Source organism: Dipteris shenzhenensis, chromosome 22 (assembly GCF_047967505.1).
Source record: "Dipteris shenzhenensis isolate YYH24624 ecotype China chromosome 22, Dip_SZ_1.0, whole genome shotgun sequence".
Lineage (NCBI taxonomy): Eukaryota > Viridiplantae > Streptophyta > Polypodiopsida > Gleicheniales > Dipteridaceae > Dipteris > Dipteris shenzhenensis.
In genome coordinates, this window is record NC_141617.1 from 9,608,771 (window position 1) to 9,627,186 (window position 18,416).

At 47.0% G+C, this 18,416-nt stretch overlaps 1 protein-coding gene across 1 annotated transcript in view; it reads left to right on the forward strand.

Annotated features, from left to right (window-relative positions):
* The window catches only part of SS2 (starch synthase 2), a 73,894-nt gene that overhangs the window by 49,275 nt on the left and 6,203 nt on the right, over positions 1 to 18,416 (forward strand). Inside the window, exon 9 of the mRNA XM_087393125.1 lies at positions 716 to 1,668. Coding sequence (XP_087249251.1) covers positions 716 to 1,668 — 953 coding nt within the window. The remainder of the gene's footprint in view (positions 1 to 715; positions 1,669 to 18,416) is intronic.

The window sequence follows — 18,416 nt, forward strand, 5'->3', positions numbered from 1 at the left end:
ATTTATTACATGATGTTGATCTTTATGTACTATCATAGCTTGCTATATCCTTCTTTGATGAACATGTGCAACCATGATATAGTCTCTAAGTATAAGTGAGATGTCTCTAGGATACTTCAGCCATAACATGGAGGGGGGTTTGTTAGCACTTAGCCCTAGTATGGCCTTGTAGGCTAGTTAGGACATATAGTTCTAAGTACCCTAGTTCACTTAGGACAGTTTTGTCCTTAGTCAACTAGTTGACCTTGGGGCCACATGTTGGCCACTCTTGTACTTTCTCAATTATCCATTTGTAAGTACACTGAGTTCCTTCAGCTTGTTGTTTGCTCCCTTGCATTCCATTGCTTCCCGCACCCAACGGTTTTCAGAATATGGGCCAGCTCTTGTGACGTAGAATTAGAAATTGAAAGATGGAATGAAATTGTTATGTAGTATATGAATCACACATCTCACTAAAAAACAATGGTTAAAAATGAGGACTATGTTTATTTCAGCAACACAAAAGAGAAACTATGGTGAGTAGATGGTCTTGTCTTATTTTTCAAATTACATCATTTGATTTCATTGCGCTTTTTTGATTGCTTCCAGCATCATGTTTCATATCTTGTCTTTATATCTTCATCCTGCTGCTTGACGTCTTTTCATGAGATTTAACGAACTGCTTTGTCCTTCGCAATTTGGAGATCATCCTTGTGACATTGTTTGTTATGTGCAGGGACGTGGTCCTTTATCTGATTTTGCACTGCTTGGACTGCCAGATCATTTCATCGAGGACTTCCGACTATATGATCCGGTTGGGGGAGAACATATGAACATCTTTAAGGCTGGCCTCATCACTGCTCACCGCATTGTGACAGTTAGTCATGGGTATGCTTGGGAGTGTCAAACACAAGAGGGTGGCTGGGGGTTGGATGGACTTATTCGTGAACAAAACTGGAAACTCAGAGGTATAGTAAATGGTATTGATGACAAAGAGTGGAATCCTGAACTGGACGTTCATCTCAAAAGTGATGAATATGCAAATTATTTCCTAGATACCCTTGAATCTGGTAAGGCTGCTTGCAAAACTGCCTTGCAAAAGGAGTTGGGCCTGCCTGTACGAAAGGATGTTCCCATGTTGGGTTTTATTGGACGCCTTGACCACCAGAAAGGAGTGGATATAATCGCAGATGCCATGCACTGGATGATGGAGCAAGATCTGCAGTTGGTGATGCTTGGGTCAGGTCGGGCTGATTTGGAGAACATGTTGCGTTCATTTGAAGGTCAGCACCGTGAAAAGGTCAGGGGATGGGTCGGTTTCTCTGTTAAAATGGCTCATAGGATCACTGCTGGATGTGACATTTTGTTGATGCCCTCACGGTTTGAGCCATGTGGCTTGAACCAGCTGTATGCCATGCGATATGGTACAGTCCCAGTTGTACATGCTGTAGGTGGTCTTAGAGATACTGTGCAAGCCTTTGATCCCTTCTCTAACTCAGGCACAGGATGGACCTTCAATAAAGCAGATGCAACTGCAATGATACATTCTCTTGGTAACGCCATGTGGACTTATCGAGATTTTAAGGATAGCTGGAGAGCAATACAGGAAAGAGGAATTTCACAAGATTTAAGCTGGGACAATGCTGCAAAGCAGTATGAGGAAGTTTTGGTTGCTGCCAAATACCAATGGTAATGTCTCTATTCAACCTAGGTTTTTTAATCAAGTCATGAAAGGAAAGTTAAGTTCTGAAGTTCTGTTTAAGTCTAATGCTCAGCTTTAACTTGATGAGAAGACTGATTTTGTGACGCAGAGGGAAATTTAATTGAGAAGATATCTGCTTGATGTGTGTGCGTGATTTTGTAATAAAAATGGTATTTGTGCAGCTTTCTGCTTACGTAACAGTTTCTTGAAATATTGATTGTGCACATTCTTCCAATTTTCTTAAAGATGCTGCTTTATTTTTTCATCGTAGACTTTGTGATCATTCTTGAGCTTTGGTCCTCTTTAGTATTCCATTGTTTGTTGTCTCATTTTCTCATGCTTTTTAGACATTACAAGAATATTTACTGCTGGGGAGCTGCAGGACTTTGGAACTATGTCATGTAGAGCTCTGTAATATGCTGAAAAAAGCATGCACTCCGTTTTGATATCTGTACAGGTGATGGAAGAAGGGAACTGAGGAATGGAACTTCATTTGTTTGATACCTGCTTTCTAGTGCCTGTCCTGTTTTGAAGTATCCCAGCTTGTGATATCATGAGTGAAGCTGAAATGAGTGAAATTTCTCTTGAAAAAGAAGAGATGTTTGTGAGCATCCTGATTGTTTTTTGGCATGGCTGGTTATTTAATGACTCTACTTAAAAAGTTTAAACAGATTTCCTTTGCAAGGCAACAAGAAAATATTTGAGTGAAATTTTGAAACTCAATCTAAAGTTGATTTCTTAATAGAGCACTCTTTCAAATACCTAGTATTCTCAAGAGGTTATGTTAGCATGGATGGCGAATTAGAACTAGAATCTGTTGTTTGTGTCGTGCACCGTTCACAAAGACAGATGTGTAACAGTGCGACTGTAGTGATGCCTACTGTTGTAAAATAAAATTGGAAAGTAGGACGAGGCTTACATGTGCTGTAGCTGTTAGACAAAAGCAAGCAGCAAAGTTATTTTGTGTTGCACCTGACCCTTGAAGCAAGAGAGGAAAGTCGCAGGCTGATGAACTATTCCACTTTTATTTTCACCAAAAATTGATTTTATGAAAGTTCAAGGACTAGCTTGGGATGGGTTAATTACATCAACCATCACATATGGGTACATCGATGTCATGACATGAAGTACTAAGGTATGCTAAATTTATATGGATGTGTTAAAGAGGTAAATGGAGAACCTGCTGTCAGTTAATCTGCTTAGAATCTTAATTGTCAAATGGCCTCATGTGCAACCAGGAGAGATTGAACAAAGTGGGTCTGGCATATTTGTGGGAGAGTGTATTTCTAGCTAATTAAAAATTCGTGTAAAGTAGTGGTCAGTGAAAAAAACACACGAGATGCCTGCTAGACTGCGGTGTCGTGCCCTCCACACTGAGGTAGGAAGAGATGCACACACATGAATTGCTGCAATGGGAATGGCAACAACTGGCTAGAATGAAAGCATACAAACCCTAACTGAGGAGGTATGGTGGTAAGGAAAGGGAGAAGCTTCCTGAAAAGCTTCCCGGTGGCGTCTCATAGAAGTGCCCTATCCTATGTGGCCCACACACACAATGTGCCCAATCAAAATGCATCAAACACATGCACTAGATTCAATACTTGCATTTGATTGGCTGCCCTACGTGAGTCAGATGGTGAGGGAATGTTTGTGCAAGGCCTCAACAATGGAACAATGCCATGTGGCAACCATCCCTTCATCCAAGATGGATGTATGTGGTGGCTTGCCACATCATGTGGCCCTTGAAAATATCGAACCCTTGTCCATGAGATAATGTCATGGATCTCCTATCTAGGACCAAGGTCCACCCACGACTCTTTTTTTCCTTTTAATTAACACTAACCCAAAATTACCCTAGGTATTAATGAACTACCATAGTTGATCACTTTTTCCAACATCAGGGCCTCCTAAAAGCATGCCAAAAGTCACATTTAGGATGTTGGGGTTGTGCAATTTGAGAGGAAGGGAATGGATATATCATGGGCACCGAGAGAGGGGGATTCCCTTCTTTCGTTTCACGGTTGGCAATGCTAGGAGGTTTCAGCTGAACAGTAGGGGTTGGATTCCCTCTAGAGCCCCCCATTGGGAAAGCTTCTTCATCACCACAGACTTGCGTAGAAATTTTTGGAGGAGGCTCTGGAAATCCCTCAGAAATAGAAAGATCACTCTTTTCTTTTGGCTTTCTATTCATGGAGGGATTGCAGTGAACCTGTGGAAATCACGATTTGGGGCTGATCCCACTTGTCCTTGATGCCATTTTGCAGAGGAGTCAGTGCGATATTGTCTTTGGGACTGCAATCAGGCAAGGACTGTTTGGAAAGGGATTGCTCGGATACTCAGCATCTTTCACACTTCCCCTTTCTTCATGACTTGGGGCTCGGTCGCATGGTTCTCTCTTACCGGGCCCCAGGTGTTTTATGAGGGTGAGCCTTCTTCTTGGGCACTCTCGGTCCGCCGGCAGGTGATAGAGCCCTGCTCTCTACAGGATGTACCACTTACTCCCTTCAGAGCTTCTCATGTTTCAGTGGACACCTCTTGGGAGATTTTGGCTAGCATTTCCTCTTGGCATATTTGGAGAGCCAGATGTACTGAGGCCTTGGATGGCACCCAGATACACCCATTACAAGTTTTCACGGGTATTTGGTCTGACACGGTTCACACTTTGATAGCCATATGGGCTAGCATGCAGGGCCCTTCACGGGCAGCCTCTTCTAGGAGGACTATATTTCTTCGAGTTTGGAGAGGTTCTCCCTTTTTCTCGGAGGTTTCTACCGGATTGAGATGGCACTATCAGCCTCAATCCTTTCTTTTTGGCTCTTGAGCTTTTCGTGCATTGCATGATGTATCCCGTATGGAGCTTGCTCTAACGGTTTTTCTTTAATACTTAATAGAAGTCTCTTTTTGCAAAAAAAAAAAAAAAAAACCTAGGTGCACTTGGAGCTACTTTCACCTATAGTGAAAAGGCAATGATGCAAACTGACAATGGCAATCTGCCAATTGAAAATTCTGGTCAAGTAGGGGGCCAGAATCTACGGAAAGCATGCAAGTCACATACACGATATTGGGCCTATGCAATTTGACTGTCTTTTATAGACAGGAGGGGAGTTTGAACCTAGGTGCACCTAAAGCTTTTGTCACCCTTAGTGAAAAGGCAATGATGCATTCAAGTGAGGATAGAAAGATGTCTTTGAAAGTGTACAATCTGGGAAAGCCAAAGTGTTATATATGTATGTAGGTTGGGTTTGGACATAAAATTGCTCTTTATTGTATATTCTTCTTGCAATTGAGTCTTCACTTTGCTTTTGTAGAAATAATAGATACTTCAACATGCTGGTCTTTCATATGTATTGCTCCCCTGCTTGCCAATCGAAGGTTCCCAGTAGGTGTGGGAGCGTCCTGTGAGGACCTTCCCACAATTACTGGTCTGAGAAGCTGAAAGCTTGTGTTCCTGCAATAGGAGCACATCTACCCTTCCCACCAAGGCTGGCTGGAGCTCCTGTTTGAGCATCATCTTCCTGGGGCTGCAGGTTCCTGATGAGTGGAACTCGTTGACGTTCCAAGAGATAATGCATATACTCATGAAAAGGGGAGATGGGCCACAAACAGTTGTCTGCTTGCGGTCGATGTCGAGGTGGTCGGAGGATGTCCATTGTGCAGACGAAGGCGCTTCTGTGAGGGTTTCGAAGGAGAGGCTGGATCATCGGACCCATCCTCTAAAACCTTCAACAGAGGGGAGAGGCCCTTCGTCCCATGGTGGTAAGCTCTCTCTAACCAGCTCGACGCCTCTGCCAGGGAAATACTGTAGAAGCTCGCTATCTCTGAGGTCCTCCACGGGCGAAGCCCTTCCGCGTAGACCCACTCCAGAGGTGGCTGAATAACGACCAAAAGGCGGAATCGTTTGGCGCTGTGGCGCCATCTCAGACGAACGCCACCCTCCTTCCACTGTTGTTGAAGAAGCTCCGCTGCTCTGCTACCGATCCAGTCCTGCACCTGCTCCTAGGACTGATCTCGAATCGTCTCCCAAATATTTTCATTCGTCCATTGCTCATTCTCGTCACTGGTGATAGTGAAGGAATAGCTAGGACCATCGTGGGGGGCAAGGACGGACACCTTACCCTCCGCCCCCTTGCGGAGGAAGAAGATGCTGATGTGTAGGCATGCAGGGAAGGAGCCAATACCCGCTGCATCCAGATAATCCCAGGGTCCTGCTCGGTAAAACTCTAGAGGTAGAGCTCTAGGAGCAGCCCTTAGGTGTGGGGACGAGGATGAGGAGTTTGAATCAGAGAGAGGGGTGCTGGCTGTCGAACAAGATGGAGTGGTACTGGTCTTCTGCAGGGAAGGGCCTCTCCCCTCCGCCGGGCCAGGAGGGATAGGTGCGGGGGAGGTCTGTGCTGGCTTCGGGGCTACAGGTGGCGCAGGCGGAGAGGGGGGTTCCCTCTGGATCATGCTCGAGGAAGAGAGGGGAGCGGAAACCACCAGTGCTGGGGGGGATCTTGGAGGGGGTGGAGGTCGAGGGACCAAGGAGGAGGGGGGAGGGGAGGGAGGGCGGGGTGAAGGATGGGGGGGAGGCTGGCTGATCTTCTCCTTCCCTTTCTCCTTCCCCTTACCGGGCTGCTGCTGATTGGTGACCACAGGGGGGGGCTCTTGCTGTAGTTGGGAAGGCTTTTTTGGTCCTGCTTTGTTTCCTTTCCGTTTTCTTTTGACCTCAGTCCAGCCTTCCTCTTTGGGAGGGGGTGTCGATGCCTGGCGGCGGGGGGGATCCTGAGTTACCTGGATGGGGGCCTTCTGAGGTTCTGTCCTCATGAAGCGAGGGCAGGAGCACGCCTGGTGCCTGAAGCCGTGGCATCTCAGACACTGATCTGGGCGACCAGTGACCATAATGCGCTGTGTCACCACACCTGTGTCTGTCTCGATCTCGAACTCCGAGGGGATACTTTGCAGATCTAGGACTGCCACTTTGACACGTGGCACCCCTTGGGATACTGCCGCATCAATGTAGGTGTCCTGCATGGGCCAGCCAAAGTGCGCCCCCAGGTCCTTGATGATCGGGCGAAGCTCGGTTGCGAGGCCTGGGAAAATGAGGGTAACTGGATGGCGAGGAATGCGGAAGCGGGCATCGAAGTCCGCTACACTGAAACCCTTATACCATGGGACCATAAGGATGATCTTCCCACCCACAAAAGTAGGGGATCGCCTGACCATATCGCTCGTAGCCTGTGCTGAGGAGAGCTTGAGCCAGAAGATACCACATCCCATGAGTGCAACCTCCTCAATGTGGCTGTCCTCAAGGTAGAGGGTGGACTGCAACCAGTCCCTGATGTTTGCTCGTGAAGGGGAGTAGCCAATGACTCTTCCATAAACGGATGTCTGGGAGAAGTCCGTGGCGACCTACTTCACCAAGGAGACCTGGTGCTCTGTCAGTGTTACGCGGTAGGCTGATGGAGGGGGGGGGGTCCGTCTGGTCCACCGGTTCCGGGCTCTTGGCCGCCATACTGCACCGACAAACTGCGAACGCTCCAAAGTCGGGGGATAGAAAAGGAAGCGGCAGAGACGAAGGAGGGGGGGAGTGGTACGGAGGCGGGGAAGGGAAGAGGGAGGGATGGAGAGGTACGGGGAAGCGGGGGGGAGAGGTGGTGAAGAGGGAGCGAGTGGTGGAGGGAAGGAAGGAGGAGAGAGGGGGGGGGCAGCGCAGCACAAGGAGGGGGAGAGGAGGAGGGAAAGGGAGGGGGTGTGGCAGCGCCGCACGAGAGGGGGCGGGGAGGAGAGGCAAGGAAGGAGGGGAAGGGGGGGGCAGCGTTGCGCCGCAGCGGGGGGGGAAGGATGGGGCAGGGGGGGTGGTAGCGCAACGCGAGGGGGGTGAGGCGGGGTGGGAACGGAGAGCGGAGAGGGGAGGAGCAGAGCGGGGGGGGGAGGGGGGAGGTGGGGTGGGAACGGAGAGCGGAGAGGGGGGGGGACGACGGGCGGAGAGGGAGGAGAGGGGGACGGAGGGCTGCGGCGGGAGGCGAGGCGAGGGAGGAGGGGGAGGGGAGGGGCCGCGTAGCGCGGGGGGGGGGGTAGACGGGAGCGGGGGAGGGGGGAGCGTTCGCACCCAAGGTGCATATGATTCTATCCTTGTGGTGGTTGATCGTCTTACCAAGATGGCTCACTTCATTCCGACTAGGGAGTCTATTAGTGTCCTGCAAGTGATTGCTGGAAGTAAAGGAAGAGAGAGGTTGGATTTTTAGGGGTTCCTTCTTAGTGGAAGTATGTGCTATGTTGCTGTTTGAAAGTATAATGCTAACCGAGGGATATCAACAAGGTTTTGAGATTCCCAATGATGAACATGAATCGTAGGGAGTCAAATCCTAAATTTTTCCTCCATCATCCTCCAACATGTTCAAAGACCATTTCAATAAAAAGGGCTGATTTGGGACATGTGAATGTGCCAAATGCGAGTGGGAGGCCTTGCTTTATAACGGTCCACCTAGAACAGTGTGTTTAAGATCCGGGCTTACACTTTTAGAAGGAATGTCTACCTATGTACTTAGAGCTCTATTGTTGGGGTTGATTGGTGGATTGTGCTTGCAATATTGAGAATTATGTGAAGACACAGATGAACAGAAGTCTTCAAGTTACCAAAGTATCAAGTTTCACCTTTGGAAGAAAGAGTCTTTGATAACTATATTTATGTCTGTAGGCTAGGGCAAGCAATTTAAGCTCAAGAAACGAGGGAGAGAAGACAAAAACGAGCTGCTGTAATGAATTGCTGCAAAACTGAGTGGAGGCTCAAGAGAGCGAATATAACAAAACCTTGGGCAAAGTGTCCTAACTGGACTAAGTGTCCTGAGTGGTACTTGTACTAACTGTACCAACAGACCTAACTGACTGTAACTAGGCCTACAAGGCATATACCAAGGAATGAGTGGCACCTAGGGATAGCCATAGAATGGCCTACAAACGCCCCTCCATGGTATGGGCTGAAGTATCTTGGACACACCTACCCCCCTGAATATCTAATGTCATGGTTGCACATGTTCATCTTGTAGGGATATAGCAACCTATGAGTGTACAGAGTATAACAAATCAAGTGACAAACGGTATTGATCAAGTGACAAAAGGTACTAAGTTTAAAGCTTGCCAGAAAGCTTCAAACTTAGGTCGAGGAAGAGCTTTCGTAAAAAGATCTGCCAAGTTGTCTTCAGTGGGAACATAAGACAACTGAATATCACCTACTGATAATCTCTCTCTGACATAGTGATATTGAACCTCAATATGCTTTGTGCGAGCACGGAAAACTGGATTCCATGCAACATCCAAAGCACTTTGACGATTAGTGAAGATGACGGTAGGAGCAGTTTGACATGCATGAATATTTGCAAGTAGCTTTCGGAGCCAAACACACTCCATTGTAGCTGTAAAAGCTGCTCTGTACTCAGCTTCACAGGTAGAGATAGCAACTATAGCTTGCTTCTTGCTGAACCAAGAAATGCATGAAATACCAAGCATGAAACAATTGCCACTATGTGACACACGGGTGTCCGAATAGCGAGCCCAATCACTATCAGTGAATCCATGCATGATAAGTGAGGAATCGGCCTCATAGAGAAGGCCCAAATGCTGAGTGCCTTTGAGGTACCTGAAGATATGCTTCATGGCCTACCAATGGTGTGTAGAGGGGCTGTGGATATATCTGCTCAACTACGAGACAACATTCTGAAGATCGGGTGTACTACTTGCTAAAAGAGGGTAACATTACATGCACCACTGCCATCCTTGGAAGAGAAGTGAAAACAAGGCTCTAATGGTGTGGATACTTGCTTGCAATCCTCAAATTGAAAACGCTGCAAAATCTGTCCAATATACTTGGATTGTGACATCAAAATGGTCTTCAATGCATTTGTGGGACATCTGTTCAAAATGTAATTAGCCCACATAACAGCATCCAACCACAACTTGTTAGGCAACTGCTTGCCTTTCAACATACACGTGGATCTCCAGACTGATCTATTCTTTCTCTTAGCCACAGGATTCTGCTAAGGAGTGTAAGGCACAGTCCACTGATGATGTATGCCATGTGAGGCCAAAAAATCAGCAAATTCCTTTGATATATATTCACCCCCCCTGTCGGTATTAATGTGGGCAATTTTCAGCCCCGTTTCATTCTCAAACAAGGCAGTAAAATGCCTAAAGCATGCAAAAACTTCAGATTTGGATTTCAAAGCAAAAATCCAAGTATACCTGGTGAAGTCATCAATGAACGTGACAAAATAATAGAATCCTCCAAGAGCTGTAACCCGCATGGGTCCACAAACATCACTATGGACCAGATACGGCTTGCACCAACTCTCCCATCCTCAGGAAGAAGGCGATGTTATTGGCGATGCCCTAGTCAGAAGGTAGTACGGGCCTTGTATGAAAGTACGGGCTGTACGGAGGTATGGCCCTGTACGGCATTGACGGTGCTGACGACGGCGGCTGCTGTACGTTGGTGTTAACGATGCTCACGGCAGTTGATGGGCCTGTACGGAAGTATTGTACGGCATTGACGACGGTTGTACGGAGGTGTTGATGGTGCTGACGACGGCTGACGGGCCTGTACGAAGGTATGGAAGTACGGACGACGTGGGAGGTATGGGCTACGGGAGAGAGAGGTACGGGCTACGGGAGAGGTATGGGAGAGAGGTACGGGCTACGGGAGAGAGAGAAAGAAAGAAAGTTTATTAAAGTCTTCGGAAGACCGATGGGTCTCCTGTGGTATTGGAGCTACTAAACGAGAGAGAGAGAGAGAGAGAGAGAGAGAGAGAGAGAGAGAGAGAGAGAGATTAACTTCCTCGGGAGGACTCACGGGCCTATGCGACAAAACACACAGCAATAAGGTAAACACCAAACATTAGTTATAGACTGAGAGTCTCTTGGGAGTGTGTATAGCACTCACAAAGTTATTATAAGTTAACTACGGTCTACTACAAACGATGATTGGCCTGCATTACATCAGTTTAAGACTGAGAGTCTTTAGGTTTGGATTCGAAATCTTTGATTAGTGCTTTTCCATCTCTGCAAACAGCCCATTTTCCTTCCTTTCAAGCATCCTTCACTTTAGTCAATTCAGTGGCCTTCAGTTTGAGCTGAGTTGGGGTGAGCTCCTCCACGATCCATATTTTAGTGCCTTTCAACTTACTGGTTTGCTTGAGAATCTTGCTTCTTTTCATCTTGTTCTGAAAGCATACTTTGGCTTGTGTCCCCTCCTATAGGACAACTATCGCATCTTCAACATCCCACTCTATTTGTGGGGTTCTTTCAATGATATTTTCCAGCCTTTCCTTTTGACTTCCTTCAAACTAGCCCCCCTATGCATATGAGTCATGCATTAGCCACCCTCTTTTCCTGTTCTTTGTACTTCTTCATATGCATCCGAGGTGTTGACTTTAGTATCCAATGTTGCTGTAATTTCCTGTTTTACTGATTGGACCTGAGTTGTAACTAAGTCCTGGACTTTAGTCACTATCTGTGGTGTGGGTGTTGTTGTATTGTGTATTTGCAATACTTTGTGAATGATTTCCTGTTTCCTTGTTCTTCCCATGCATTTATTTTCCTCTCTAGATCTGCAAGTCTGAGCTTGAGGTGCTCCCCCTCTCGCAGCCTCTCCCCCCCCCTCCCCCTGTTGCAGCCTCTCCGCCCTGCTCCCCCTCTCGCAGCCTCTCCGCCCAAGGAAGCTCCCCCTCCCGTAGCCTCTCCGCCCCCCTCCCCCTCCCGTAGCCTCTGCGCCACCCCCCCCCCTCGCAGCCTCTCCGCCCCGCTCCCCCTCTTGCAGCCTCTCCGTCCCCCCTCCCGTAGCCTCTCCGCTCTGCCCTCCCCCTCCCGTAGCCTCTCCACCCTGCTCCCCCTCTCGTAGCCTCTCCGCCCCCCCTCCCATAGCCTCTCCGCCCCTTTTCCCGTAGCCCCTCTTTCTCCGCTCCCCCTCCCGTAGCCTCTCTGCTCCCCCTCCCGTAGCCTCTCCGCCCCCCTCTTGTAGCCTCTCTGCTCCCTCCTTCGTAGCCTCTCTCTCCGCTCCCCCTCCCGTAGCCTCTCTGCACCCCCCCCCCCCCCGCAGCCTCTCCGCCCCCCTCCCGCAGCCTCTCCGCCCCCCCCTCCCGCAGCCTCTCCGCCCCCCCTCCCGTAGTCTCTCCGCCCCTTCTCCTGTAGCCTCTCCTAGCTGGGCTGAATCCCTAGTTAGCTAGGGGGTTAGCTCAGCCAGGGGGTAACAGGAGATATGGCCAGCAAAGCATGGCCGAGGCTACCTTCCTCCTCTTCACATTCTCTCTAATCCCGAGTTGGGCTAAACCCCCAACCCAACCCGGGGGTTACGTTAAGCCAAGGGGGTTCATCATACAGCCAACTATGGATTGGCCTACCCTCTCCTCCAAGTCCCCCTCAACCCCCTCAACTCCTTTAACATCCATCAGGACTCGGTACTCTACAGTTGTAGCCATGACACCCTCTCCATACCCACGGAATTACCAACAAGAAGGCTCAAAACCGCCCATCCTCGGGCAACAGGATCAGATTTTTTATCTGCAGCAGGCAGTGAGAGAGATACGATTGGAGTTGGCAGAAGTAAAGGCCCGACTTCACTTTGGAAGGGCTTGGTAAGCAGGCAGTAGTTGATGAGGCCGTAAAATCTTGTAAGGATTCCCCCCCTACCCTACAACTAGTCTCTACAGTCAAAGATCTTGTTCACACTGAAGTACAAACTGCTAGGAAGGAAGTGTTTGTGGAAGTTGACAACAAAGCAAGTAAGTCTGATATCCAAGAAGAGGTTAAAGAACACGAAGCTAGATGTGATAATGCGCTGAAGATTAGAATAGGGGGGCTCCCAAAAGATTGGTACAAAGAGGAGGATACATATAGTGAAATATTGACGATGAGCAGGATGGTGACGACTGCAGGCCAGCTTCTATTTTGCACTATAGAGGTCATGCAATCCTTACACTGAAGTCAAAAGATATGTGGATCAAGCTTCTTCGACAATCTTACAAGCTGAAGGGCACCAAAGTATGGGATAGCAGAGGAGCTTACACAAAATCAACTCAAGATTAAGGCAACTGAATTAGCTAAAGTCAGGGCTGCCAGAAAGGATGGAAAATGGTCAGTTTACTGTGAAGGGGTAGCACTAATCAGAGATTTTAAATCAAAACCAAAAGACTCTCAGTCTTAAACTGATGTATGGCTGTTTACTCTCCAGAATATCATGTAGGTACTCTAAATAATTGGGGTTGCTTTTTGCACTCCTTGGGAGCTGCCATGTGCCCTCCCTAAAGCAGATGTACTAGAGGGTTTCTTGCTGTCCCATAGACCATTTGGTCTCCAGTGGACGTTAATAGACTTTCTTTCTTTCTTTCACCGATTTTCTGTAGGTAATAAATATGGTCTTGTGGGTCTATCATGCTTACCATCCTCCTCTATCGTAGATAGTTCTTAGCATATGGGGAAGGCGTCTCTGCAAGCATGTAAGGGGGGGGGGGGCGAAGGGAGGGCCACGACTAAGGAGTATCAGGCTTTGGTTAGGGTCGAGGTAAAAGTCTTGACCTTGGGGAAAGCCACATGCGTCCTAGCTTCCCCATTCATGGTGGCCTGCGTGTATATTACCCCCCCCCCCCCTCTTCTGTGATTAACCCTGAGGGTTGGGGGTCGGGGGCTCAGCCCAAACCTTGGAGAGGGTGAGTCTTGCTATAAGCTCCTGCTCCGGCTGATGCGTTGGTGCTGACGAGGAGGGCCGGGCTAGCGCTGACGAGGCAACTGGCTGCGCAACTGTTGCTGCTAGCTAGTTGTGTGTTGGCGTGGACTACATCGGACTGCTACAAGCGTGAGAGGCTAGTGGAGGGCCAACGTAGGCCTAGCAGAGGGCTTGCACAACGCGAGAGAGAGAGAGAGAGAGAGAGAGAGAGAGAGAGAGAGAGAGAGAGAGAGAGAGAGAGAGAGATCTTTCTATAGGGTCCAACCGAGTGGATAGATAGATAGATAGATAGAGAGATGTGCTCTATATTATCGCTTTTTCCTTTCTTATTTGTTGAAAATCGTCATATTGTCTCAATATACTACTTCTAGGTCGAGTTTGATTGCAAGATATGCATGTAATGCTTTCATGGTTGTATATTAATTGTTAGGGTCTAGCATTTAAGGATGAAGGTCTACGTGAGAGGTTAAGGGCATTAATATCCCACAAGTACTAATGCCTCGTTTGCTAAAAGGACAGACTCCCCCCCCTCGGCGGCTTCTTGAGTTCTTGTAAGTGTGAGCAATCAAATGCCCAAATTGTAGTTTGACTGAACAACTATTTTATAGGGAATGTCTATAGTGACTTGGGTATATTCATGCCTATAAGATGTAAAATCTATGTAGATACAAGACAAGATGCTAGACTTGATATGCCTATAGGATAATACATGGATTTCAATAGGCCTATAGGACATGTGGGAAAAGGCCAACCAAAAATAATGTCCTTGACTAGCCCCTCAATTGGACTAATTTCTTAGGAATTAATCAATGGAGAAAAAGGAGACAACTTATGAGTAGAATTCAAACTTCAGGTTCCTAGAAAACACAATGGAAAAAGGACATTTGATAGGGTTAAAGAACACGTGCCATGCAATAGTCCTTTTGGACACATGGCAATTTCTGGGAGAAGAGAAAACTTATCTAACATGTGGAAGAGCTTTCTTGAGCCCTTGGCCAGCCTGCTCCCACCACTTGTAATGATGAAATTCTCACTTGATACTCCTCCTACCATATGTCCCAAATTCCCAAACATGTGATCCAAACCATACACTTCACCCACTACTAGGTGGCTCATGCTAACTAGTTTGAAGTGGAGCTTGCAACCTCAAACCAAGAACACTAATGCAAGTGACTCTTGAAGACACAAAAAGAAGATAAGCAAAGTCTTGAGTCTTAAACATGGTGGTTATAAGTAGAGACCATCCCCTTAGACATGGCAAGGAGCGATGCAAGGACAAGCTTAGCATTGAAAAGACATGGCAGGTGAGGTAATTGTACTCTGTACACTAAAATGTATTGATGAAAAGGATAGCCTTGCAAGGTACTCTTAACCTACATAAATGAGGACCTCACACTCCAAGTGGGGCAAACAAAGATTGACCTCTAGAAGGCGATGAAAGCTAAAACAAAAGGAAAGTGGGCAGTCTATAGGAATGGTAAAGTTGTCATCTTGGTCAAGAAACACTCTGTCTCATCACATAGGGTACACAGCTTGCAGGACCTTCCTACCTGCAATCCATTCATGTTTTGAGACTTGTGCTTCTTGCATGATGGGCAAGCAAGCAAGGCAGTGTCATGACCAAGATTGACTTCTCGAGAAAAAGTCTGAGGCATTTGAAAAATCAAAGAGTGGCTAGCAATGGTTGAGAATAAAATGTGAAAGAAACAAAAACTATGAGGACGTATAGGGGAGGAGAATTCCTGTCAGCAGAATTCAATCAGTTTTGAATCTCATTAGAGATCAAGCGTCAGCTTACTACAGCACTTACTCCATGGTAGCAGAACGTAAAGACAAATTTATAAGGTAGAAGTGCCACAAGGCTTCTCCTTGCTCGACACCTGACTGCTAGCTGGCATTCCCTTCAGCCACCTCCTTCCCTCTCTTGCACCATCTCTTCTTTCCTGTCTCCTTTCTGCCCCTTTCTTTCCCCGTCCTAGCCCTTGACAAGCCTGTTTGCAGCTCGTTTTGGTCCATTAAAGAGCCCATTGCTGGGCTGGTTGTCTCGCCACCCGCGGCCTCTGTTTGTGCCAGTCCTTGCTGGCTTTCCAGCCCGTTTTGGGCTTCAGCAAGGCCTTATCTCTCCTCTATGCCACCTCGGACCAGTATGGCCCCCCACGTTGGCCATTAGAGCTATTTTCTCCTATTTGCTGCCCTTGCCTCTCTTCCATTGGCACTGCTTCCCTCGTCCCTCTTTGTTATGTTTTGCCAGTCCTAGGAATGGCTTCTCTGTCTTTTCGGATCTATGAGCAGGCCCTAAACTGACCCTCCCCCTCAAGGATGTCCTTTCGGCCCCTTGTGGGCTCCTTTCCTTCATCTAGAACTCCCCTCCCCTCCCCTTTTTTTTCTTTTGTATCCCCCTCTTCGCTTCTCTCTCCCCTTTCCTTTCTTCGTCCCCTTCTTCTCATTACTAGTATTGGCCCCCCGAGGACGCTAATAAATTCTACTTCTACTTCTACTTCTTCCTCCCCTTCTTCTCATTACTAGTAGATGATGTTTTTGTTTGGCAAACTAGATTGAGATTCAGAAGAGGACCCTTTGGTCTGGCGAGAAAGGCTCACACATGACGCCCTTGACACCCCCAACTACCAACGGGTGCATAAAGCTATACAGTCCCTTCAGGATAGAGTTTTGATGGCATTGTTTCCCTGACAACAAGTTTTAGATTGGTCTAGGCAAGTTAAGCTGTGGAAGGTGACCATATCCAAGATTGTTAGAAAAGAGAGTGTGAGAGCAAGAGAGCTGAAGGTAGTGCTTGCAATAGAAGAAGTGAGTAATACAAGAAGTGGGATAGGTTTTGTCTAAGTGACAAAACCTTATCCTTCACTAACCGTAGTTAGTGAACTAATTGTGGTTAGGGGGAAAAACCTCTTAAGGAGGGAAAAGTGCCCCTAACCTACTTATTACATTACATTGGTCACTGCTAAATTATAATAATAATTCTAACACCCCCTTGCAGTGCCAATGTCATGTACAAGGAAATGATCAATCACCAAAAGGAGATAAGTTTAGGGCACTATGAAATGCCTCAAACTTTTCACGTGGAAGTGCTTTGGTGAAGATGTCTGCAACATTGTCATGTGTTGACACATAGATCATACTGATCTCTCTTGCATGCAACTTCTCTCTGACATAGTGATAGTGAACCTCAATGTGCTTCGTGCGAGCATGAAACACAGGATTCTTTGCCACTGCTATAGCACTCTGACTATTAGTGAGAATCGGAGAAGGACCCTCCAATGAAAGATGAAGATCAGCAAACAAATGATGCAGCCAAACACATTCAACTGTCGCTGTGAAAGCTGCCCTGTACTCAGCTTCACATGAGGAGGTAGCCATTGTAGATTGTTTCTTGCTCAACCAAGAAATGCAAGCATGTCCTAGAAAGAAACAATGCCCGCTGGTGGACTGCCTAGTATCATAGTCTCCAGCCCAATCTGAGTCATTGTAAGCATGCATCTCCAAGTTACCCCCCCTGGGAAACATCAAGCCAAAAGACCTTGTACCTTGCAAGTAATGAAAGATGCGTTTTACAGCCTGCCAATACATAATCTTTGGGATGTGCATACACCTGCTCACCTGAGAAACTGAAACCTGAATATCAGGTCGTGTATTGCAGAGATAAATGAGGCATCCAACAGCCTGACTATAAAGTGTGACATCAATTGATTCACCCGCATCATGCATTGTAAGCTTCAGCCCCGGCTCCATGGGAGTGGACATAGGCTTGCAATCATCCATGTTGAATCTGTCTAAGAGCTTTTGAACATACTTGGATTGAGACATAACAATGCCATGTTTCTCTTGAATAAACTGGATCCCCAAAAAGAAATGTAACAAGCCTAAGTCTGACATATCAAATGTAGCTTTCAATTGGGCCTTGAAATCTGCAATTACTTCCTCATTTGATACGGTGAGCAGCATGTCATCTACATAAAGAATAATGACCAGAATATCCCCCCCATCCTTCTTGATGTAGAGGGTGCTCTCAGTTGGACTATTGTGCAGTTCCTTGTTGGTCAGAAAGGCAACAATTTTGGCACCATGCACGTGGGGCTTGTTTCAGCCCATACAAAGCTTTATTCAGCTTGCATACCTGAAGTGCATTTCCTGAAATCTCAAAGCCCGGAGGTTGTTTGACATAAACCTATTCCAACAAGTCTTCATTAAGGAAAGCTGTTTTAATTTTCAATCTGATGAACATTCCATTCAGAATTTGCAGCCATGGCTATAACTGACCTGATGGTGGTCATCCTGGATGTAGGAGCAAAAGTCTCCTCATAATCTATGCCTTTTTTTTGAGCATATCCTTTTGCAACCAACCTTGCCTTGTACTGATCAATGGACCCATCTGGCTTTCTTTTGACTTTGAAAACCCACCGTGTACCTATGGCATTCTTACCTGGTGGCAAATCCACAACATCCCAAGTCTGATTTTTATGAATGGACTGCAACTCATCGTGCATGGCATTTATCCAATGCACATTATTTTTTGCTTCTTCAAATGTCTCAAGCTCCTCCTCATCAAGAAGAGTACTTGCATAAGCTAATTCAACTGAATGAGCTCCCCCCATGTGCCTTACTGCACTACGAGTTCTGCCAGGCAATGGAGCTTCAAGCCTACTCTCCCTGAGAGTCTGAAGCAACCAATGCGGGACTGTTTTGGTTGCGTTTATCTCTTGAATTTCTTGCCTGACAACTTCATCCACACCTTGAGGTTGTACCAATTCAGCTGGGGGTTGAAGTTGTACTTGTGGAGTTGGCGGAGGTTGCTGTAAATTCTGACTTTCAGCGGGGGAACCAAATGCTATAGGAAGCATCCCCTCAAACACGTCATCTGAAGAGGCCGGAATCTGAAATTCAGCATGTGCATGTGCAGAATTTTCAGAGAATAACATCTCTACTAACAAAAATCTTGTGCGTAGCAGGATTGTAGAGACGATAGCCTTTGCTTTGTGAACTATACCCCACAAAAATGCATTTTAGTGTCTTATCTAACAACTT